The sequence below is a fragment of the Bos grunniens genome, chromosome 2 (genome assembly GCF_055505025.1).
Source record: "Bos grunniens cultivar Pamir isolate PY7600 chromosome 2, Bosgru_T2T1.0, whole genome shotgun sequence".
Taxonomy (NCBI): domain Eukaryota; kingdom Metazoa; phylum Chordata; class Mammalia; order Artiodactyla; family Bovidae; genus Bos; species Bos grunniens.
In genome coordinates this window covers 60,398,762-60,422,970 of record NC_141166.1, presented here as the reverse complement: position 1 = coordinate 60,422,970, position 24,209 = coordinate 60,398,762, and the positions used below count along the sequence as shown (strand labels likewise).

General features: G+C 38.7%; 1 protein-coding gene across 1 annotated transcript in view; it reads left to right on the top strand.

Annotated features, from left to right (window-relative positions):
- Window positions 1-24,209, top strand: part of LOC147378137 (contactin-associated protein-like 5) — a 100,852-nt gene that overhangs the window by 34,371 nt on the left and 42,272 nt on the right. The window contains exons 2-3 of the mRNA XM_086323723.1: window positions 1,113-1,316; window positions 10,780-10,964. Coding sequence (XP_086179849.1) covers window positions 1,113-1,316; window positions 10,780-10,964 — 389 coding nt within the window. The remainder of the gene's footprint in view (window positions 1-1,112; window positions 1,317-10,779; window positions 10,965-24,209) is intronic.

The following is a 24,209-nucleotide window of genomic DNA, read 5'->3' as shown; positions in this document are numbered from 1 at the left end:
ATTTTTATATGAAAATGAAAATGATACATATCATCAGCATAAGATAAGGCAGGCATGATAAGGATGCAAGATATTTGCCCTCTCTGTTCAAATAGTAAATCTACTTTTACTGAATATTATTTTCCAGTTACCGTAAGTTCAGTTCAGTTCAGTCACTCAGTTGTGTACAACTCTTTGGAACTCCATGGACTGCAGCACACCAGGCTTCCCTGTCCATCACCAACTCCTGGAGCTTGCTCAGACTCATGTCCATCAAGTCGGTGATGCACCTCCATTTCATCCTCTGTAGTCTCCTTCTCCTCCTGCCTCAGTCTTTCCCAGCATAAGGGTCTTTTCCAATGAATTAGTTCTTCTTTGGCCACATCAGGTGGCCAAAGTATTAGAGTTTCAGCTACAGCATCAGTCCTTCCAATGAATATTCAGGACTGATTTCCCTTAGGATGGACTGGTTGGATCTCCTTGCAGTCCAAGGGACTTTCAAGAGTCTTCTCCAACACCACAGTTCAAAAGCATGAATTCTTCAATGCTCAGCTTTCTTTACAGTCCAACTCTCACATCCATACATAATTACTTCAAACCATAAACCTAAAGGAAACTTAAAGGAACCTAAAGTAAAACCTCAGATTCTTTCTTAACACACATCTAGGAAAACTGCATTTTTCCATCAGGGTTGAAATAATGAACTATATTTTTCATCTCTGACCTTGAACTGGAGATGATGGGAGAAAATGACTCTAACTATCAGAAGCAAGTTAATAAGGAGGATAAATGATGAGAGACTATTACAGCCAGGCATCTAACACAATATAGCCTGACAAAGGTACTTGTGGTATTCTCATCTTGTCCCCTCAAGCAAAAGCTGACTATCACTAATGAGAGGTTTAACTTCTAGACAGATGATCAGTTCACTCTGAGTATGTGATGGTTGCTTCTAAATGAATATTTCCCCTGAGTCTAATTACACTGGGTCTGGGCTATATGTTTCCCCTTGAGTCAGTACCCTATAGATGTCAGGAATATTTCAACTAATTGAACAACAGCTAAGACAGGAAAGAGGGAGAACATTTTGAGGATGTGCACTGATTTTCCTTCCTCTCTCTTTTTGTGCCTAGAATCGGACATTGCTGACTTCGATGGTCGAAGCTCCCTACTCTACAGGTTCAATCAGAAGCTGATGAGTACTCTTAAAGATGTGATTTCCCTAAAGTTCAAGAGCATGCAAGGAGATGGGGTCCTCTTCCATGGAGAAGGACAACGGGGAGACCACATCACCCTGGAGCTCCAGAGAGGAAGGCTCGCCCTGCACCTCAACTTGGGTAGGGTCAAGCTTTGCCCTGTCCCTGGCCATGTCGGGCTACGGGGAACTCCTTTTCTAGCAGGTTATCCTCCTAGTGTGTCAGTTAGAAGTTGCTGTGTCACAGTCAAAGTGACATATTTTCCTTATCCAAATTGGAGAAGAAAAATCCACATTTTTAAATGTTTAAGCCATAAATAGCATTCTTTAAACAAGGGAATTTTAGTAGGTAGGGAAGAGATACAGGTTAGTTTTTCTTCCTTCCTTCCTTTCTTTTTTTTTCGATGTATTTCACTTTTTTTTTTTTTAAGTAACAAGCTTTAGCTAGAGGAAGTTTGAACACACATACAAGCACACATATTACAATATAATAAGGCTTGCTCACCATCTATTATACTTGTTACACTTATGAAAGTTAAGTTCCTGGGGGAATATGGAGAAGATACATTTTACTTTTTGTTTGTTTTGTGAGGGAACAAGGGGTCATGTGCATGGCATCTAAGTTTCTGGGCATTCTCATGTCTTATTAAAGGAAACTCTGTTTTGTTTTTTGTTTATATCAAATGCCTCGGCTGTGCTAGGGTGAGCCCTATATTTGCCAAATGCTAGTCAATTTAGTACAGAATGCCCTCCTACTTTCTATCTGTTTAGGACTCAGGCCTCCTGCTGTGGGTTGGCATCCGTCGTTCCTGCCTCACTACTGGCAGGTCTGCATTTCTTGGTAATCAACTAAGAGATGGTCAGCCTCCTTTATGTGAAAGGTACTTTGTAAGCAAGCATGAGCCAAGTACAGAAGGCAGGGAGTAGAACTCCCAAATTTGCAAAGGCAAACCAAGAAGCTCTACTGGAGAAAAGGAACTAGGAAAAAAGTGTTAGGGTGATAAAAAAGGAAGAGACCGCATTCTGTAAGAATGAGTTTCTGCCTCCCTTTGGGTATTTATTAGTGTTAGGGGAAGGGGTGGAGAGTATACTTGTGGAAGATAATTATCACCTACTGGTGAGTATTTCTGATCAAATAGTAAAGAAAGAACGTCATAGCAGAATTCAGTTTGTAGGCTTATGTTGCATGAAAGCCTAGAAATATCACAGATAATTTTTTGTCCTTTAATAATAATTATTTAGAAATAAGTTCTTTTACTAATTAGCATAAGAATGAAGATTATTGTGAACTCATCCCCAAAGCCAAGCAATGGAGATACTTATTTTGAGGCATTTCTGAGCATCTCCTTAGCCTCTATGTTGGACATTGGCAGTGCTAGCAAGGACAGCCTCTGGATCCCAAGTTTAGCTCATTAAATTGATATCTAATGCACTAAACTAAATACACAGCAAAGGCATCTTTAGAGTCTCACCCAGAGAAGAGCTAAAGAGGATTTGCTAGTAACCTAATCAGTTTTGTCCACATACCTAGAGAAATTTATCAGTGAAGTCTATGAAAGATGGACATATTCAGCAGAAACATATCAGTCTGTTAACTGGTGTTCAATTTTCATGAAACGAGAATGGATGGAGTAACTTCCTCCCTAACACCCAGTGACAAGTCATTCACAGAGCATTGTGGGTTGTGGATAAAGTTATTGCCATTACCCCTCTGAAACTCTGCCCCAGCAAGCATAACCCAATGATGTACAGCAGTTTCAGTCACAGTAAAGCAGGATGGAAAGGAAAAGATGTGCTCATGTGACAGATTTTACTTGCAGACAGGTGCCAGCTATTTATTTTGGGGGAAAGTTCATAACTTCCAAGCCTCAATTTACTTATTTCTAACCTGGGATATTATTAATAACTATCTAGCAGGGCATGAACATGAAAACTAAAAATACTCAAAATGAATTTTCTGTGATCCAATCTGCCGTGCTCAGTCATGTATGACTCTTTGTGGCCCCACGGGCTATAGCCTGCTGGTCTTCTCTGCCCATGAGATTTCCCAGGCAAGAATACTGGAGTGGGGTGCCACTTCCTACTTTAGGGGCTCTTCTAGACTTAGGGATAGAGCTTTCATCTCTTACATCTCCTGCATTGGCAGGTGGATTCTTAACCACTAATGCCACCTGAGAATTTTCTGTGTCAGTAAATAAACACAGTGAAACTCCTCATATAACTCATTATTCAACTAACGATATCTGAATGTCCCACATCCTGTAGTTTGCTGGTCTTCCTGGAAAGAAATGGGTCTATTAAGATGAAGAAGACCCTCTCCTGCTGTGATATAAAAAAGACAGAACAATTCTCTTTCCAGATTTCCATTTAACCCATATTTCTAACTCTGTTGGTGATAATGGGAAATCTCATTTAGTGAATTATTTAGTAGTAAAAATATGTTTAGTCTGTATTCTACGAAGTTTGGAATTTTTCTTCGGCTTTCGGATTTACTATTTCCATGAGTTTACCATGATTGAATATTTCCTGTACTTACCTCCTTTAAACAGTTACCCGGCATACTTATTAAATAGTACAGTTTTTTATGTTCCTTCTCTGGAGAGACACTGACATGTATTAGTATGTTAGCTCAGCACAACATACTGATATGTAACATACTCTCTGTCATAGCCAGCAAATCTTTGGAAGCACTGAGTTAAGGGGAAAGGGGGAATGGTAACAGCTTTGATTTGCCCGTAAGAGAAAATCTGTAACATAGGTTACACAAGGGCAAGATAACATTGTGTTCATGGCTGTAGTTCTGGAAACTAGGAGAACACCTACCTGAAGTAGGTACTCCAGGCCAATTGAATTACTGGGAAAAGAGGTTTTCATCTCACCTATCAGAGCCTGACACAAATATACATTTTTCTCATTTGGCTTGCTCATCCCCAAGCTTGGCCTACTCTTCCTCCTGTGATCTCCACAATGTGCAGTATCCTATCCAATCCTCAAAGCAGCCCATTATGTACATAGCCATTAGCTCCAATTTACCTATATGGAATATTAAACTGGAGGAATATATGTCAGCTGCTCAAATGATGCAGCTAGTAATCAGTGTAGTCACAGTTAAAATCTAGTCATATTTACTGCCTTTTAAACTTATTTTTAGTGATGGACAAGGAGGCCTGGCGTGCTGCGATTCATGGGGTTGCAAAGAGTCGGACATGACTGAGTGACTGATCTGATCTGATCTGATGATCTAAAACTTATTTTCAGATTATAAAATATATGTTAGTTTTAGAAAACTCAAAGAAAAAAATTATAAATAAGATGAAAAAAGGCACTCAAAGTTCTACAACCCAGCCATCCTTCTATTAATTTTGGTGTATTTTCCAAGTGTTTTTCCTTAGCTATTTATATAAAAATTTTACATATTATATAAAATTTATGTTCTTTCCAAGTTTCCACACAACCTTCAAAGTGGAAAGAGTTTATATTATCCATGATCAAGGTCTTTTTTTTTTTTTCTTCTTGTTTTCTTTTTTAAAAGAAATGAATCAAGAAAGAGAGAAAAATGAAGAGAGAGAGGAAGAATCTAAGAATTTAAATTAATGGGCTAAAAATGGTGTTTGGGCCAGTGAAGGAGGAAGCTTCTCTCTTCCCAGCTGATGTGGATACTCCAGTAGTGTTCCCTGTAGGGACAGTTCTCCAATGTGTTTTCCTTTTCTGATTTGTGACTTTACAATTCAGTGTTTTAGGCTGAGTGGAGTGATTCAGTACCATGGACAGCTACAGAGGCGGGCCTTTGGAGATGCATGGTGTGCTGTGGTTCCTCACAAGTGATGCTCTTTGCTGATATTCTGATTCATATTACTTAGTTACCTCTGTGGCAGTTGACTTGAAAAGATCATTTCAATGCTGCAGTCAAACTAGGCCTTCCCCTTTGACTGTTCTCTTAGGGTACAATGATGGTTTTTCTAGAGCTACTAATGCGAAAGAAATTTCTTCTCTTAATCCATAAGGAAGTTAATAGAGAGTCCTCTTTCCACTCTTTGCACATCTCATTCAGATCACCTGTGGCAGTTTGCCCTCTGTAGAATTACAACAGCACAAACTCATATATGCGGGTGGTAAAATCAAAGAGCAGAGGCATTACATGACTGGGGAATTGTGGTAAGAACTAAACAAAACATCAATCACACATGCAGGTCATTCATCCTTACAAGTCCAGTGCTTTTGAACTGAGGCAGATTGTGCAATAAGGCAGTCATGGGAAAGTGAGAACCTTGAAATAGCAGAAACATGTGTGGAGCACACTGTCCTTGTGGGAGCCAAGCATAGGTTCAAAGGCAAAGCATCTGACTACATAACCAACTCACAGAGATATCTTGGATATCACTGAATACTCTGCACCTACTCTAGGGAGTCTAGTGAATGTTTACTTTAGCTTTTTCAAATTCAAGCATTTTGATCATCAGTGATATCCAGTTGGTTACCCTGGGTCACAGAGATGATGTAGTTGCAAAGCCATTGACCCAAGATTAGAACCCTCACCAACTCAAACACAAGGTCCTGACATTAATCATTAAAATGTTATAAACTCATTGAACAAGTAGGTATTGAATATTAAGAAGTTGCTGTTATGTGTTAAAATTTTTAGAATGGAGAGACCAGGGTGGGATAGAGGAGTCCAGAAAGTCTTCTTGGATCCAACTTCAAATACCTGGAGATTTTATTATGAAGAGGAAAGAAAGACAGGAATTTCAGACAAAGTGTCAGTGTGGTAATTGGCACCCCATTTTATATAAACTGTGTCATTAATGTATAGGAATTCATTGAGCAAGTACATTAAGCTAAGCACTTAGCTATGCACTGGGGGTCACCAGTTCTGATTTTCAAGGAGGTCGCAGCCTGGTAAAACAATTATTGTGACTGACTTTCTAACTTTGTAATATTAACCAGAAATAGATAGCTATGTATCATCAAAACCATATTTTTTAAGATAATGAAGTCACAAAAGATAGATGCAACTTAGGATTCAGGTTGAACAATGACCCCTAAATCTAGAGAATGTTTTATTGAATAAAATTTAGAAATTTTTTTTTAAGAACTAAGGACATGAATTACATTTCTTTAGTGATACATAAGGATTTTCTCTGATTTGAGGGTCAAGTCCACTGTAATCACATGGCTTCCTGTTAGTTTTTATTTTCTTAGAAGACTTCGTTTGAGTACTTGAGAACATTCATCAGCCATGAATTTTGCTAAACAGGGGTCTATATAATCCTGGATAAACTAGAGAGGTGAAATTTGCCTTCACCGTTTACATCATGTCCCTCCCTCTTTGGGTTGCCGCATTTTCCTTTTCCACAACTCTCTGCTTGCTGATCCATCAAATCCCTTTCCTGATATTCTTAGTAAGCTAAATAAACTCACATGTGTGTATGGTGGGAGGCAGATGGCCAGAACATAAGGAATGAAGGTATCAATTTTTCCAATAGGAGTAAGTAGTAAGAGTATTTAGCTTTGGAGTCATAGCTCAGGGTATAACCTTAATTCTTTGTGAACTTGGGTATATCCTGTGGCTTCATTGAGGTGAAGCTTTTTGTAAGGCTGTGTTCAGGAATAACAAAAACAACCTATGTAAAATGCTCACCTCACTTTAACAGAAAAGAAGCTTAAAATTACAAGTGAGTACCAACATTGATAGCCTGAACAACTAAATGTGAGAAAATTAATCCTAAAGATCAAGTGGATGAAGGCACTGGGGACCTCCATGCAAATGGCCCTCTAGCTCATCAACAACAAATCTTTCCAAGAGTGACTTTTTGTTGAAATACAATATTTAAAGAGAAAGTTGATGTTCTCATTTCCTCAAGCTATATGAAGTCTACAGATTGTGAAAGGTAAAGTGCCATCCATATTTAAACTGTTAAGACCAAGCAAGGTGATTTAATCAAAGGAGATTTTGAAATGAAAACACAATATACATGTGAAGGATCCAGAAAAAAGCTAGTTTCAAGGGTGAAGAATTTGATATGCTTATCCATAGTATGTTGGGGTGGGGTAGGGGAGGATGAGGAGACGAGCAAGTTAGAAATGTTTTGCAGATATTTTAAACTTCCTGTAAAATTTTTCATATGCCTTAGGGTTTTGAGTAATATTTACATAGTTTCATTTTAACTATCTCAAACTACATGAAAACAAGTTTTAATTTAATAAGTAATTCATTTTTTTTTTCTCTAATGTGTTTCTGGCCTAAAAGACACCATCTGTGGATTTTTATTTTCTTTGTGTCCTCCACAATTACCCATAGGTGTTTTTATCTTGCCTTAATAAACTGGAAACTATTTAAAAGTTGTAGTTGAACCATAATTGCCACTTAGATATGACTTGAAGTATATATTACAGAATGAAGAGTTTGATAATCTCTTGAGAATGAAGTTTTTTTGTAATTTCTAATAATGAACACTTCTAGGTAAAATGGAAATTTTTCTAGGACTAACTTTTTTCTTCATAGTTACACCTTATATAGACATATTTTGAAACATCTTACTTGATGAATAGCAGAATTTCCTGTTTATCCAACTGTTAAAGTGGACTGATTTCCACTCAATTTGTTTCAATACATGTATTCTTGCCTGGGAAATCCTATGGACAGAGGAACCCGGTGCACCTACAGCCCAGGGGGTTGCAAAATAGTTGGGTATGACAATGATTAAAAACAAAACAAAGATTTCTGTGCATTAACATAAAATGATTCATGGAGAGAGTAAAATATGTTCATGTCCGCCATTTTTTAAATTAAAAATATACTTGTAATGCAGGAGATATTCAATAATTCACACATCAGTCATATAGTTATCCATGCAGGTCGAGGATTATGCTTTTAATGAAGTTTAGGTTTGTTTCTTAATATCAAAAATATTTATACTCTAAAATATATAAAGAAAAGAAAAAGAATAAAAACTAAAATTACAGTCAGTTTGACCTTTTCATAATTAAACTCATCTTTTGAAGCAGGAATAAAACTGTAGAAAATATCAAAGTATTTAATTTTAATCCATGTTTTTCTCTATTAAAAAAATCAAAATATCACTAAAACCCACCCAGACAACACACAATAACAAATAAGTAGGAGGAAAAGATATGATTCCTTTACTTTTTCTTTTTGTGACTTTCATTGGTTTTACAGTTTCAAATGTTTAATGTTTTTTACATATTAGTAAATTCTTAAATGCCTTTTTAACTTTTTAAGGAAAAGGGAAGGCATATCAAATTTAAAGTGAAGGCTCTAATATTAAATTTATTTGGGTATATTAACTTAGAACTAATAGTTTATAAGACACAGTAAGTCTCCTTCAACCAGTCATTAATCCTTAGGCATGTTTTATTTTATAAATAAAAGTTGATTCTGTGTGTGTGTGTGTGTGTGCGTGTAGAAGAGGGAGGGGGAGAGAGGCAGACACAAGTATTTTTTGTTTTGACTGGTAGTGCTTTTCATACACTTGCTGGAGCAAACTTCCTAAAAGTCATTTCTCAATAAGTCTTTCTTTTATTATGTCCACTCTAGTATCCAAATGACATTCTAGGCTACCACATGTCAACAGCCTCTCACCACCTGGAAACCCGCCTTCTTGTGCTCGCTTTGCCTATGCCCCTCATCCTCCATCCACACGACTGCCAGTTTTCCTGCCAGCCTTGCCTTCTAATCAAATTCCCATACAGCTGCCAAAATAACCTTAAAATATTAGTCTGAGCCAGTAATCCCTGACTTATTAATTCTCCAGTGGCTCGCATTTCTTAAAGGTAAAACACAAGCTGTAAATCAGCTCACACTAGCAACTGATCCAAGGTGGTATCAGCCAACCCCACATGGTCATAGCACTCTGCTGCATGGAATCCCTCTATGGGGTTCTCCTGAACCCCCACCTTTGGCAGGTGCTTTTCCTGGTTAGGTAACAATGCTCCTTGTTCTGGCCAAATTTCAGGCCTGGCCCCTCTCTATAATGTAACATCCACAGCTTCCTACCCTGCATTTTCTTGGTTCCTTGTCTTAACTGCTGTTAATACAAGCAGCATGCTTCTTATCAATTCACTTATTGTATCTCCACATTAAAACCTTCAGAAGTGTGCCTTTTAACTCTTTATCTCCTGTGTACAGCATTTGTCACTGTAAACAAGACAGATAGCTATCAATGCCATTTTATGGGTGGATGGATAGAAAAAGGAAACGAAGGAAGAAAGGAAGAGAGGGAGGGAGGAAGGAAGGGACGAAGGGAGAAGGAAGAAAAAGTAAAAGATCGAATAATGTATCTGCATAATTTGACACGTTGTAAGAACTCAAAAGATGTGGAACAAATCAATATGTCATTGAAAAAATCAATTAAAGTCAGCTATGAACTCATCAGCTCTTATTTTTCAATTACAATCAGTTGGATACTGTCCCCCCACCCCCATAGGAAGCAACAGAGTGTTATTTTGTGCGGGAAGCAGTGACTTGGGACCATAATGGAGGTGGGTGTGAGCAACCCACAGGGGAAATGGCAGCTTCTACCCCCTGATTGCCACGCTGTGGAGCAGGCTGCTGCAGCTGTTCTACACATTTTGGGAGAGACAAGAGAGACATTTAGCTTTCAGTTACTAAGGGTACTGAATACATAAAATACTGAAAAATTGGAAGATTTACATATAAGTAAAATTAGTTGCATTGAACTGTTCATTTTGCTAAGTTTGAGCCATTTTGTAAGAAAGAAAAAAAAAAAGTAAAGCTCTAATCTTTTTGACAGAAGGATACAGGCAGGAACAACGTAAAACTGGAGGAGAGATGAAGAGAAGGGGAACCAGAGGCACTTGATTGAAAAACATACCTCTCACATCCTCCCAAGAGGTGTGTTCCAAACTCAGCTTGGGCTGAATGACCCATGACAGGATCAGAGTCAAAAATCTGACTGGATCTGAATTTGAGCCCTAGATACATCTCTGCCTAGGAATGCTTAACCTCACCAGACCTCAGCTTCATAATTTGATAAATGCAGATAATCATTTTGCCTTAGAGCATCGAACTTGCAGATTATGCAATCTGTACTTAAATGCCCTCGATAGAGTAGGTATTGAAAATTGCAGCTAAAATGATCATTTCCTCTCCTTGCCTTTGCCTACATATTTACCTGACTCAGTGGCCCCACTGTCTTCCCTCTACTTATCCAGCATTCACTCTTCTGCTAAAGTACAACTCAAGATTCACTTTCTCCTTTCAAGAGCCAGTCAAGTGCAAAGAATATGCATTGTTTCTAAATGTGATGAGTTCTATTTTCAATATTGTTCATACAGCTATCAAGATCTGATTTCTCTTATTATGTAAGTGCACCAGACCTAGAAACATGTTCTTTCATGTCTAAAAGGGAGTGTAGATGTCAGTTGATGGAGAACTTGGTCCGGGAATCTGTGGGAAAACGTTGGTATTCCATCCCAAGCCCAGGACAGTTCTGGGTCTGTAGAGAGAGAATCATCTTTTACTTTGGATAGAGAGAGTTGGCCTTGCTTGCAGAATATTCTATTTATAGCCCTGCAGGCTGCCCTGGGGGTACAGATGCCATCTTTTCTTCCTGTTCCCTTTACAGATGACAGCAAACCTCGTCTCAGCAGCAGCCCCCCCTCGGCCACCCTGGGGAGCCTACTGGACGACCAGCACTGGCACTCCGTCCTCCTGGAGCGAGTTGGCAAACACGTGAATTTCACTGTGGACAGGCACACACAGCACTTCCGCACCAAGGGCGAGGCGGATGCCTTGGACATTGACTATGAGGTGAGTTTTCTGTCCCTACAAACCCTCGCACTCCTTGCTCAGGATCAGTAAGAAAATCAGTAAGCAAATGAGCAAGTGAGATGATGTGGGACCTTGACAAATCTCATGTTTGAGCATCTCCTCACCTCCATCTAAGTCCAGGTAGCTGACCATGAAGGAGCCCAGGGAGAGAGTCTGAGCTGTGAGCCTGGAGAAAATGTTTTGGCAAATATGGTGGTGACTCAGAAACTTACAAGCCATCATGCAGTCATTATGAAAGGTTCAGTTATATAAACTTATAATCCATCAAAGTATTTTTAAAAGGTACTAAATTCATTTATTCCTAATTACTTTAATATATCTATCTATTTCCATCTATCGATATGTATTTGAGGTTATTTACTTCTGTTGTATCTGTGTGGTAGAGATACAGTCTATTTGATTGCTACAGTGCCTCTCTTCCCAACTCCAAGTTGAGTGACATCGCTTTGATACTTTGAAATTCATCATGGTGGGAATATTTATACCATAGATATTGGCAAGTCCTATAAATCAGGGGTTGATGTATTTCTTTGTTGATTCTCTAGACCAGAGATTGGAAAAACTACATCCTTCAGGGCAAGTTTGGCTTGACGCCTGTTGCCTTCAGCCTGTCAAGTGTTGTTTAAAAAATTAAGGGAAAAAGACAAATATGTGACAGAGACTGTATGTAATTATGGATAAAATAGTTCAGTGAAAAATCAACAAAAGCAGTCTACAAAAATCAGTTGGTTTATGGAATTTATAATATAATTTATTGTATATTTTATTATTATTTGTAAACTGCACACCACTTATATCAGTAAAATAACATAATATCTGAATGCATTCATGCTCCCACACACACATGCATGTACAGAGATGTGTGTGTGTGTATCTATGTGTATGTATTACACCCTGAACAGCCAGATTTTGCACATTTATCAACACATCACTTGAGGCAGAAGAGAATGACCTTTTGCAGAGTAGGGACATGGCCAGACTTATGTTTTAGAGGAGTCATTCTGAATGTTTGTTTCGGGGGCCAGTCCAATTAATATCCCCTAGAAATTTGTTAGAAATGAAAGTGCCCTAGTCTCATCCAAACCCACAGAATCAGAAACTCAGGAAAGAAGGCCTCAATCATTCAGTTTTTAAAAATCCTCTAGGAGACTCTGATGCACCCTAATGTTTGAGAACAACTATTTTAGAGCCATTACTCTGAAGGTAGCTCTGAAGTTACTCCATAGCCTAGATCTGTCTGTAGGTGGATGGTTGCTGGACAGATGGTTGGAAACCCTGTTAGGAGACAATGTCAATCAACAGTGGATATATACTAGAACAGTGGAGGTGGAGTTAAATAACTGAAAACAGGATCTGACATTTTTTTTTTCCCATCACTAGTATGAATTATAAGAAAGATTTCCTCTTTTGATCTTAACCTTGTTTAGCATACTGTTGATAAGTTATGCTATTCATTAACTTCAAAAAAATTTGTCACTCTTTAACTCAAGATGCAATATATCAGGTAGGTAGTTTTTGGTTTTGTTTTTTAAGTTGCTAATAACTAGAAATCTATGACTATCAATTATCCTCCTTTGACAACATCATTTAAGTGATTGAAAACACAAGAAATACACATAATGTTGAAATTATCTTAAAGAGATCTTTTTTGAACTTGAGGACAACGAAAAAACACAAAATCAAGTTTTAGTAATTCCCCAAATACTTGACTTCTAATGGCCTGAGAGGTGATTCTAAAATCCACTCAGTTGCCCAATTTAACATTTATTTTCAGGTTAATCTCTACTTATCCATGATCTCCAGTATAGAGAATCTGTATGAAATTACAGCATAGTAGCATTAAAGTGAATGTCAGCATTTGCAAGAGAAATCCAATGATGTTGTTTAATTTATGAAATTGAAACAGATTTCTTCTAGAAATTCTTGAATTTTTTGGTACCTTGTAAAAAGTATTTGCTAGGGAAAAAATGCACCCTGAACTATTTCTATGAGGCAACCTCTGCTTCAGATAAGCCAAACCCCTTCCAAGGATGCAGCCAGTTTGCTCATATGAATATAAAAGAAGACAGACTGGCCATAATGATGACATTAGACTGGCTGCACTGGCTCAAGAGAGTTAGGTGTTGGGGAAGTCTCTCAAACAACTGGAGCTCTCCAGCCTTGAAGATTCACCTTCAAGCCTGTGTGGGGAGAAAGGAGCCTGTGTCATAATCACCACTTCACCACTAAGTAGTTGGAAAAAACCTGGAAAGTGAAAATTCTTAACTTCCGTTGCCTAGAAGCAATATGAGCATCATTATTGTTAAATAGGATATCTGAATCTAAGATCTATTTTTCAAATTGAAGTAATAGGTGATTTACAACTTTGTGTTACTTTCTGGTATACAGCAATGTGATTCAGTTATAATATATTCATTTTCATATCCTTTTCCATTATGGTTTATTACAGGATATTTAATATAGTTCCAGGTGCTGTACAGTAGGTCTTTGTTATTTATTTATTTTATATTTATTGGTGTACATATTAATCCCAAATTCCTAATTTATCCCTTTTCCTCCTTTCCCTATTGGTAACCATAAGCTTGTTTTCTATGTCTGTGAGTCTGTTTCTGTTTTGTAAATAAGTTCTGTTGCATCATAGTTTAGATCCCACATGTAAGTGATATCATAAGGTACTTGTCTTGGCCTTTCTAACATACCTCAGTTAGTATGATAATCCCTACGTTCATCCATGTTGCTGCAAATGGTATTATTTCATTCTTTTTTTTGGCTGAGTAATATTCATCGCATATATGTATCACAAAATGAACATTTAGGTTGCTTTCATGTCTTGGCTATTGTGAATAGTGCTGCAGTGAACATTGGGGTGAATGTATCTTTTTGAACTATGATTTTCTCCAGATATACTCCTAGGAAACTAAGATCATGATATATGGTCCCATGACTTTATGGGAAATAGATGGAGAAACAATGGAAACAGTGACAGACTTTATTTTGGGGGGCTCGAAAATCACTGCAGATGCTGACTAAAGTCATGAAATTAAACAAATGCTTGCTCCTTGGAAGAAATCTTATGACCAACCTAGACAGCATATTAAAAAACAGAGACATTACTTTGCCAACAAAGGTCTGTCTAGCCAAAGCTATGGTTTTTCCAGAAGATTTATGGTTTTGAACTGTGGTGTTGGGGAAGACTCTTGAGAGTCCCTTATACTACAAGGAAAACAAACCAGCCCATCCTAAAGGAAATCAGTCCTGAATATTCATTGGAAGGACTGATGCTAAAGCTGAAACTTCAATATTTTGGCCACCTGATGTGAAGATCTGACTCATTGGAAAAGACCCTGATGCTGGGAAAGATTGAAGGCAGGAGGAGAAGGGAATGACAGAGGATGGGATGGTTAGATGGCATCACTGTCGGGACATGAGTTCGAGTAAACTCCGGGAGTTAGTGATGGACAGGGAGGACTGGTATGCTGCAGTCTGTGGGGTTGCAAAGAGTCGGACACAACTGAATGACTGAATTGAACTGATTCCTAGGAGTGGGATAGATGGATCATATGGTAGCTATATTTTTAACTTTTTAAGGAAACTCCATACTGTTTTTCATAGTGGCTACACCAATTTATGTTCCCACAACAGCACAGGAGGGTTCTCTTTTCTTCATATCCTCTCCAGTATTTGTCATTTGTAGACATTTTAATGATAGAGAATCTATGGTATATTTTATAACAATGTTGTCTATTAATCAGAACCTAAGGAAAGACTAGAGACCTCTTCAAGAAAATTAGAGATACCAAAGGAATATTTCATGCAAAGATGGGCTCGATAAAGGACAGAAATGGTATGGGCCTAACAGATGCAGGAGCTATTAAGAAGAGATGGCAAGAATACACAGGAGAACTGTACAAAAAAGAGGTTCATGACTCAGATAATCACGATGGTGTGATCACTCACCTACAGCCAGTCATCCTGGAATCTGAAGTCAAATGGGCCTTAGAAAGCATCACTATGAACAAAGCTAGTGGAGGTGATGGAATTCCAGTTGAACTATTTCAAATCCTGAAAGACGATGCTGTGAAAGTGATGACTCAATAATGCCAGCAAATTTGGAAAACTCAGCAGTGGCCACAGGACTGGAAAAGGTCAGTTTTCATTCCAATCACAAAGAAAGGTAATGCCAAAGAATGCTCAAACTACCGCACAATTGCACTCATCTCACACACTAGCAAAGTAATGTTCAAAATTCTCCAATCCAGGCTTCAGCAGTACATGAACTGTGAACTTCCAGATATTCAAGCTGATTTTAGAAAAGGCAGAGGAACCAGAGATCAAATTGCCAACATCCTCTGGATCATGGAAAAAGCAAGAGAGTTCCAGAAAAACATCTATTTCTGCTTTATTGAATATGCCAAAGCCTTTGACTGTGTGGATCACAATAAACTGTGGAAAAACCTGAAAGAGATGGGAATACCAGACCCTCTGACCTGCCTCTTGAGAAACCTGTATGCAGGTCAGGAAGCTACAGTTAGAACTGGACATGGAACAACAGACTGGGTTCCAAATAGGAAAAGGAGTACGTCAAGGCTGTATATTGTCACCCTGCTTATGTAACCTATACACAGAGTATATCATGAGAAATGCTGGACTGGAAGAAGCACAAGCTGGAATCAAGATTGCCAGGAGAAATATCAGTAACCTCAGATATGCAGATGACACCACCCTTATGGCAGAAAGTGAAGAGGAACTAAAGAGCCTCTTGATGGAAGTGAAAGAAGAGAGTGAAAAAGTTGGCTTAAAAGTCAACATTCAGAAAACTCAGATCATGGCATCTGGTCCCATCACTTCGTGGCAAATAGATGGGGAAACAGTGGAAATAGTTTCAGACTTTATTTTTGGGGGCTCCAAAATAACTGCAGATGTTGATTGCAGCCATGAAATTAAAAGATGCTTACTCCTTGGAAGGAAAGTTATGACCAATCTAGATAGCATATTCAAAAGCAGAGACATTGCTTTGCCAACAAAGGTTTATCTAGTCAAGGCTATGGTTTTTCCCGTGGTTATGTATGGATGTGAGAGTTGGACTGTGAAGAAAACTGAGCAATGAAGAATTGATGCTTTTGAACTGTGGTGTTGGAGAAGACTCTTGAAAGCCCCTTGGACTGCAAGGAGGTCCAACCAGTCCATGCTAAAGGAGATCAGTCCTGGGTGTTCATTGGAAGGACTGATGCTAAAGCTGAAACTCCAATACTTTGGCCACCTCTTGCGAAAAGTTGACTCATTAGAAAAGATCCTGATGATGGGAGGGATTGTGGGCAGAAGGAGAAGGGGACGTCAGAGGATGAGGTGGTTGGATGACATCACCGACTCAATGGACATGAGTTTGAGTGAATTCTGGGAGCTGGTGACGGACAGGGAAGCCTGGCATGCTGCGGTTCATGGGGTCGCAAAGAGTCGGACACGATTGAGCAACTGAACTGAACTGAACCGATGTTATTTATATAACAGGATATCTGCTGTGAGGTTATATGTACACGTTTGAGTCTTGCTAACACTGGTAGAAGAATGATTGAACTCAGATCCCTGAGTTCCAGGGCCCCATTGTCAGAGTAAGCCCTACTTCTCCCAAGCTATGCCCTATCATATTCTATATCAGGGACAATTACAGTCTAATCTAGGTTCCTCTTCAAATTTTATCATGATGTGTTAATATTTGGGAAGAAAATATGATAGATTTCATTCCTCCATCTTAGATTATGTCAAGGATATCAATCAAGTGACACATTGCCTTTCTGTGAAGCATCTAGCAGGGAATTTGCCTCTATTACATGTATGCAGTTGTCAGATTCTCCTCTCACTTGAAAGGCACACACAGACAGGGGCTCATAAAACCTTCTCCCAAAAAAATAAGCAGAAAGAATGTAGATCCTTTACTTCTCACTGGAATGTTATCACAGCTCACATCACCTAGCCCATGTAATTTTTCTCCCAAATGCTTCTAAGACAAACTATAGCAATTAATTTTATTTTCAGCCTAGAGCACAAGGGTTTGAGAAAAGTGATTTTTATTTTTAGGATCTTAGTGAGATTCCATTTCTCTGAGAGTCTGTAACCTAAGAAGTCTTTTCTTATCAAAAGTGCTTAGTGATCCTTTTCTACATAGCTACCTTAACAGTACCAAAACTATTAAAAGCATATTTTTATATGTACTATGTATTATCACAACATAAATGATGAAAAAGAATTTTTAAAAATGAAAAGAATGTATTTTAATAAGAATTCTTAGTTAAAGCTTCATTAAGTCATCTAAGCACTTAAAAATACATTATATGTGTCTTCAAAAATAAGTTTTATTGAAGTTTGAAAGAAAATATGAGATAGTACTTTTATAGTCAGAAATTGTGCGAGGTCTTTCTAAGTATGACATAAATTTTAAAAACCTAGAAATAAAACATATGAAAAATTTTACACATAATTTTTTTAAAAGCCACATGAACTTCCACAAAAAAATATGATATAATGATATCATCCTCCCAAAAACTTGGAAAAGTATTTCAAAATTTAATTAATGAATAAAAAGCCCCCACAAATAATTTTTAAAGTAGTGACTCATTGGAAAAATAAAGAATATGAATATATAAAAAATATAGACTGCTTTCAAATATATAAAATGATGTTCAGTCTTACTCATAAAAAGAAGGAATGCAAATTCATGCTACAATGATATTTTAAATTTAGATTGCAGGGAACACAAACATTAAGTGTTGTCACGGAAATGAAGGCACCAGAATGATTTAATCCATTGTTTGTGGGGATATAATTAATACAATATCAAAGAAAAGGCTTATTGTCAAAATTTAACTGCTGCTGCTGCTGCTAAAAGTGGCTTTAGTCGTGTCCGACTCTGTGCGACCCCATGGACGGCAGCCCAACAGGCTCCCCCGTCCCTGGGATTCTCCAGGCAAGAACACTGGAGTGGGTTGCCATTTCCTTCTCCAATGCATGAAAGTGAAAATGAAAGTGAAGTCGCTCAGTCGTGTCCAACTCTTCGCGACCCCATGGACTGCAGCCTACCAGGCTCCTCCACCCATGGGATTTTCCCGGCAAGAGTACTGGAGTCGGGTGCCATTGCCTTCTCGGAAATTTAACTAAGTGCCCTTCAATTTAGCAATTCTGTTTCTAGGAATTTATCCTACAATTATAAGCAAATGCATGCAATGGGTTATATGTCAGGAATAACAAAAAGTTGAAAATTCCCCCAAAGTTCATCAGAAGGGTGTTAATTAAAAATTCTGGTAAGCTCTGTAGAGAAACAGCTCTGCCTGGGTGCTCCAGTGGTCTCACACTGTCCACTTGGAAAGCAGCCAAAGCCCTGCAACACAGCTGATGTGAATCTTGGCAGGACAAATTGGATCTTCCTGAGACACAAGAGGATAGAGGCCTGCAATTACTGGCTTCAAGGCCATTGCCCACTTGTCTCTCTGCCTCATAAAAGTCTATGCTGATGCAATTTCTTCTCACTCTCTAGGTTCTAAGGATGCTAGAGGCTTTCTGCTCTGCCCTTTTAGAATAGATTTGCGTCACATAGAATGGCTTAGCTTGATGTTGAATCTGGCCTCTGTACATCCACACCAAATTAAATCTTGGAGACGAAACAGGCTTGCTCCTTGGAAGGAAAGCTATGACAAAGCTATTAAAAAGCAGAGATATCACTTTGCTGGTAAAGGTCCATATAGTCAAAGCTATGGTTTTTCTAGTAGTCATATATGGATGTGAGAGTTAGACCATGAGGATGGCTGAGCACTGAAGAATTGATACTTTCAAATTGTGGTGCTGGAGAAGACTCTTGAGAGTCTCTTGGACAGCAAGGTGATCAAACCTGTCAGTCCTAAAGGAAATCAACCCTGAATATTCATTGGAAAGACTATGTGAAGCTGAATCTCCAATACTTTCGCTACCTAATATGAAGAGCCAACTCATTGGAAAAGACTCTGATGCTGGGAAAGCTTAAAGGCAAAGGAGAAGGCAGTAGCATCACCAAGTCATGGACAGGAGTTTGAGCAAGCTCCAGGAGATGGTGAAGGAAGCCTGGCATGCTGCAGTCCGTGGGGTCTCAAAGAGTCAGACGTGACCAAGAGACTGAACAACAACAACCAACTCAGTGGACGTGAATTTGAGCAAACTCTGGGAGATAGTGGAGGACAGAGGAACCTGGCATGCTACAGTCCATGAGGCTGCAAAGAGTTGGACATGACTTAGTGACTGAACAACCAACTTGAGGAGGAACCTCAAGGCTGCACTAATGTTTCTTGACTGCTCCTGCCTTATATCTGCATCCTCTCCCTTCGCAGATTAGCAACTGTTTGAACCTGCCCATTGGAACTTGGAACATAATGGAGGCTAAATGAAGCCTATTTCCTGTAATCAAGAAACTGGGAAACAAAGAAAAAGTTCTGTTCTCAGAAGCCCCACAGTACCCTGCTAGTTTTAAGCTGAAGCCTACAGTTAGATCTATAGCAATGAAGACTGCCACAGCTCACATTGTGGTCATCTGCCATCACGTTTAGTGTTCTCTGTTTTGGTCTGTGGGACTGGGAGCTTCACTGTTTGGCTCCTCTTCCCTTTACTGTCTGTGTAAGTCACATATCATCCAAACCTCACAGTGGCACCTTTTATCTATATGTGAATCCACCAGGCCTTTGCCTTGGGTTCACCTTCTTTTGTGTGTGTGCTTGACAAACTGTATGGTAGTATTATGCTTTGATTAAAAAGAATGAGGCAGCCCTCTAGTTCTGATGTGGGACCATCTACACTATAGATTGTTCAATGAAAAGGAAAATCAGTGTGCAGTGCAGTGTAAACAGTATCTGTGCTTAAAAAAATAGAACAGAGTATATAGACTTGAAAGTGCATAGATCGACAGAAATCTGTAAGGGTAGGGATAAGTAGATCAGAAGAACGTGGAATCATCGAAGAAAAATGCTTTGTTCTTTGCTGTGTACTCTTCTGCAACTTTTTGCATTTTGTACCACTTGCAAAAACATATTTTAAGAAGAAACTGAGGCAATAGAATGAATGCATGACTTCAAAGGTATTCCTCATGTTTACTTCTAAATTTGCATCCTCTAGTACTCTTGCCTGGAAAATTCCATGGACGGAGGGGCCTGGTGGGCTGCAGTCCATGGGGTCGCTAGGAGTCGGACACGACTCAGCGACCTCACTTTCACTTTTCACTTTCATGCATTGGAGAAGGAAATGGCAACCCACTCCAGTGTTCTTGCCTGGAGAATCCCAGGGATGGGGGAGCCTGGTGGGTTGCCGTCTATGGGGTCGCACAGAGTTGGACACGACTGAAGCAACTTAGCAGCAGCAGCAATTTATTCTTATTCACAGTTTTTCTTCAAAAACACCTATTGCTTATGTTATCAAGTTTATTTTTTAAACTACTTTTGATTTACAGTGTTGTATTACTATCAAGTGTATAGCAAGTGATTCAGCTATACGTATATGTATATATTTTTGAAGCTGAAAAAGTTTATTTCATTTATTAATTTTCATCACATTGTATATTTATTTTTTACTGAAATATAGGTGATGATCAGTGTTATGCTAATTACTGCTTACAGCAAAGTGACTCAGTTATGCATAATATATGTGTACATATGTATTCTTTTTCAGATTTTTTCCCTTATAGGTTCTTACAAAATATTTAGTTACTTGTACTATACAGTAGGTCTTTGTTGATTTTATATTATAAATTTGACTTATTTTTAACTCTCTAACTCTTCATACCCAAACTAGCCATAGTACTTAAGCTCATCATAAGAATCAAGAGTCTCTTTTTTACTTTGTTTCTGTAAATTTGTGTCTGCTACATAACACACAATAAATATTTGTTAAGTAAATTTTAAAAAGTTTATTTTTGTGAATTATAAAGATATCAACTAACACCTTAATTTTCTTCCCATGAGAAGTTCTTAATGTTCCCATACTCAGAGACCACCCCTTGCTGCCCTTACTTTAGAGTGACACCAGAGGACCTTTCCTACGGCTCAGGCTTGATTAAAGGACTGGCCAGATTTAAAATAAGTATTTATTTGGTGATCAGTAACTATAGAGAACAGGCTTGTGGATGTTGTGGGGAGGGAAGGAGTAGGGTAGAGAAGGATTAAGAGGTTGGAATTAGCAGATGCAAACTATTATATGTAGAATGAATAAACAAAAGTTCCTACTATACAGGGAGTTATATTTAATATCCTATGATAAACTAGAATGGAAAATAATATGAAATAGTATGCATGTAGATATATAGATATCTGAATCACTTTGCTGTATAGCAGAAATTAAGATAACAAATTAATTATACCCCGATTAAAAAAAATAATAAACCAGATAAAAGTAAAAGAAACCAACAAAACAGAATAACTAGAGATCACCAGGAAAAGCATTTGGTAGACCATATCATGTGGTAGTATAATTGTTATTAGTTCCTTTTTTTTGGAAACACAGTAAAAACTAAAGCAGAAAACTTGCATGCAGAAAAATAAATGGAAGAAAATAAAATAAGAAAAAGAAGTAGATGCAAGGTAGAAATAAGGGGAAAACAAGGGAAGAAAACAACCAAGCTCCTATTTCTTGTGCCATTTTGTGATTTTGTTCAGTCTCTCAAATAGCCTTGTGAGGGAGATTATTATGTTCTATATCACAGACATAAAAGACAAGAGTGACTAATGACCCTCCTGTTCCTATTTCTCAATAGCCATCCAGTAACAGAAACAGTAAAGACCTTGATGCTGGGAAAGATTGAGGGCAGGAGGAGAAGGGAGCGACCGAGGATGAGATGGTTGGATGGCATCACTGACTCAACGGACATGAGTTTGAGCAAACTCCAGGAGATAATGAAGGACAGGGAAGCCTGGCATGCTGCAGTCCATGGGCCTGCAAAGAATAGGACATGGCTTAGCAACTGAACGACAACAAGCAGAAGCAGGGTTTGAATCTAGATCTGCATAGATCACCAGAAGTCATTGTGGTGACCAGCCTTTCTCCCTGAAGGAGGGACAATCCCTTAACATCCAAGCATAGGCTCTGTTCCTTATCTTGGCCTCTGTATGTAAACAAGACTTAAAAACACATTCCTTGGTGTCGTTTTTCTTTCCAGTTCTAATTTAAGATTTTGTGACTTGTGAACTTGCCAGTTGCATACTTCTCCAAGTTTTGTAACAGTGAGATATGTATATTGAAAAGTAAACTAACTGTGTTGAACATGATGAAGGGGATATTTCAATACCAGTACTATACCCTAAATAGCATTGTTTTTATTAACAGGAGCTAAAAGAACAAGCGATAAACTCCTTATCATGTTATTTTAGCTGCTATTAGGGTTGTGGTGGTAGGTTTTAATGATCTAATAAGAAATTTTGAGGCTGGCTGAACTTAGGCTAAATGATTGTCACCCTCAATAAAATATAAAGTCAGCCAAGCCCCACTTGAATACTTTAGGGCCTGAGGCAAGAGTCCTAATGTGGGCCCATATACTATAGTTCTAAATGCTTCGGGAGTTATAATAAGCTGTAGAACAAAATCTGTTCTACTTTTTTCTTTGACAAATAAACCATATCCCACATATGTGGGATGTCCAAAGTGAAAATAGTTGTCCCTTGGTCACTCCTGGGACCCATGTGTGGGTCTATGGTTTACCCTTAGGAAGATGGACAGGGAGGAGAACAGTTCAGGCCCTCCAAGCAGCTTCAGAACTGTTTAGAAGGAAAACTCTGGGTTGCTGGGTAGGAAGATAATGGTTTAGGACTGTGGTGACAGCTTCCTATAGTAATTTCCCCTTGATTTGCAAATACTGCTCCCATGAGGCAAAATGTGATGATGGTCAGAGGGGGTCCTCTAGGGTGTCAGTTCCCCAGCAGGTGCCCTTCTTGCCTGAGCAGATGCGGGGATAAAATGTAGGTGAAGTTAGAATTTCCAGTGAGTTCCTGTGTGAATGCCGAGACACACATGATTTAATCCAATATCCAAATATGTGAGTGTTCAATCGCTCAGTCATGTCCGACTCTTTGTGACCCCATGAACTATAGCATAACAGGTTCCTCTGTCCATGGAATTTTCCAGGCAAGAATACTGGAGTGCATTGCCATTTCCTTCTCCAGGGGATCTTCCTGACCCAGGGACCAAACCTGAGTCTCCTGTTTCTCCTGCAATGGCAGGAGAATTTATAATATCCTAATAACCTAAAGTAAAAATTTTGTAAACCTATTCATACAAAAATAAATAAATATGTGTTGAGCAAATCAGGTTGTGTCAGACTCTATCTATAAAAATAGACATTAATAGAAGGGAAGGCTAGACTAGCAATGGACTAGATTGGGACCAAGAACAGCACTCACAGTAATACTTAGAAAGATTTTCTGAATTTAGCCCCTGGTGAAAACTTGCTAGGAGATGGAGAGCATAGGCTGGCTCTGGCAGGGAAAATAGGAGGGGCTGATTATCTTTTCAGAAGATATTGGGGATTTCTGCTGCTATACTTGTCTGTCCCTTCTTTTCTTCCCCGTGGAAGGGAATGCAGAAGGCTCACCAAGTATGCGCCAGTCTGCCTAGGATAGGGGCACACTGTGTCAGTGAGCCTAGGACTTTTAGTTTAAAAAATGAGAAGCTTTCAGGCCAACCAAACCAGTCGTTCAACCTGTCCCGGTGATGATTCACGGAGTGGGTTCCTTGATGGACCAGAAATAGAAGTAGCTGGCGGGGGGGCCATGCATATAATGGTGAAGAGATGAACTCCAGATGGAAGGACTGGCTGGGTTGACTGTAAGACCTCAGTCAAGCTGCTAAACCTCTGTATGCCATCATTTTCTTTAGCTTTCAAGTGGAGCAAATAGCAATATCTAACTTACCAGTTGGATAAAAAATAGTGAAAGCAAACGCTAAGCATCAGTTTACTTCAGTTGCTCAGTTGTCTCTGACTCTTTGTGAACCCATGGACTGCAGCATGCCAGGCATCCCTGTCCATCACCAACTCCCGAAGCTTACTCAAACTCATGTTCATAGAGCTGGTGATGCCATCCAAACATCTCATCCTCTGTCATTCCCTTCTCCTCCTGCCTTCAATCTTTCCCAGCATCAGGGTCTTTTTCAGTGAGTTAGTTCTTCACATCAGGTGGCCAAAATATTGGAGTTTCAGCCTCAGCATCAGTTCTTCCAATGAATATT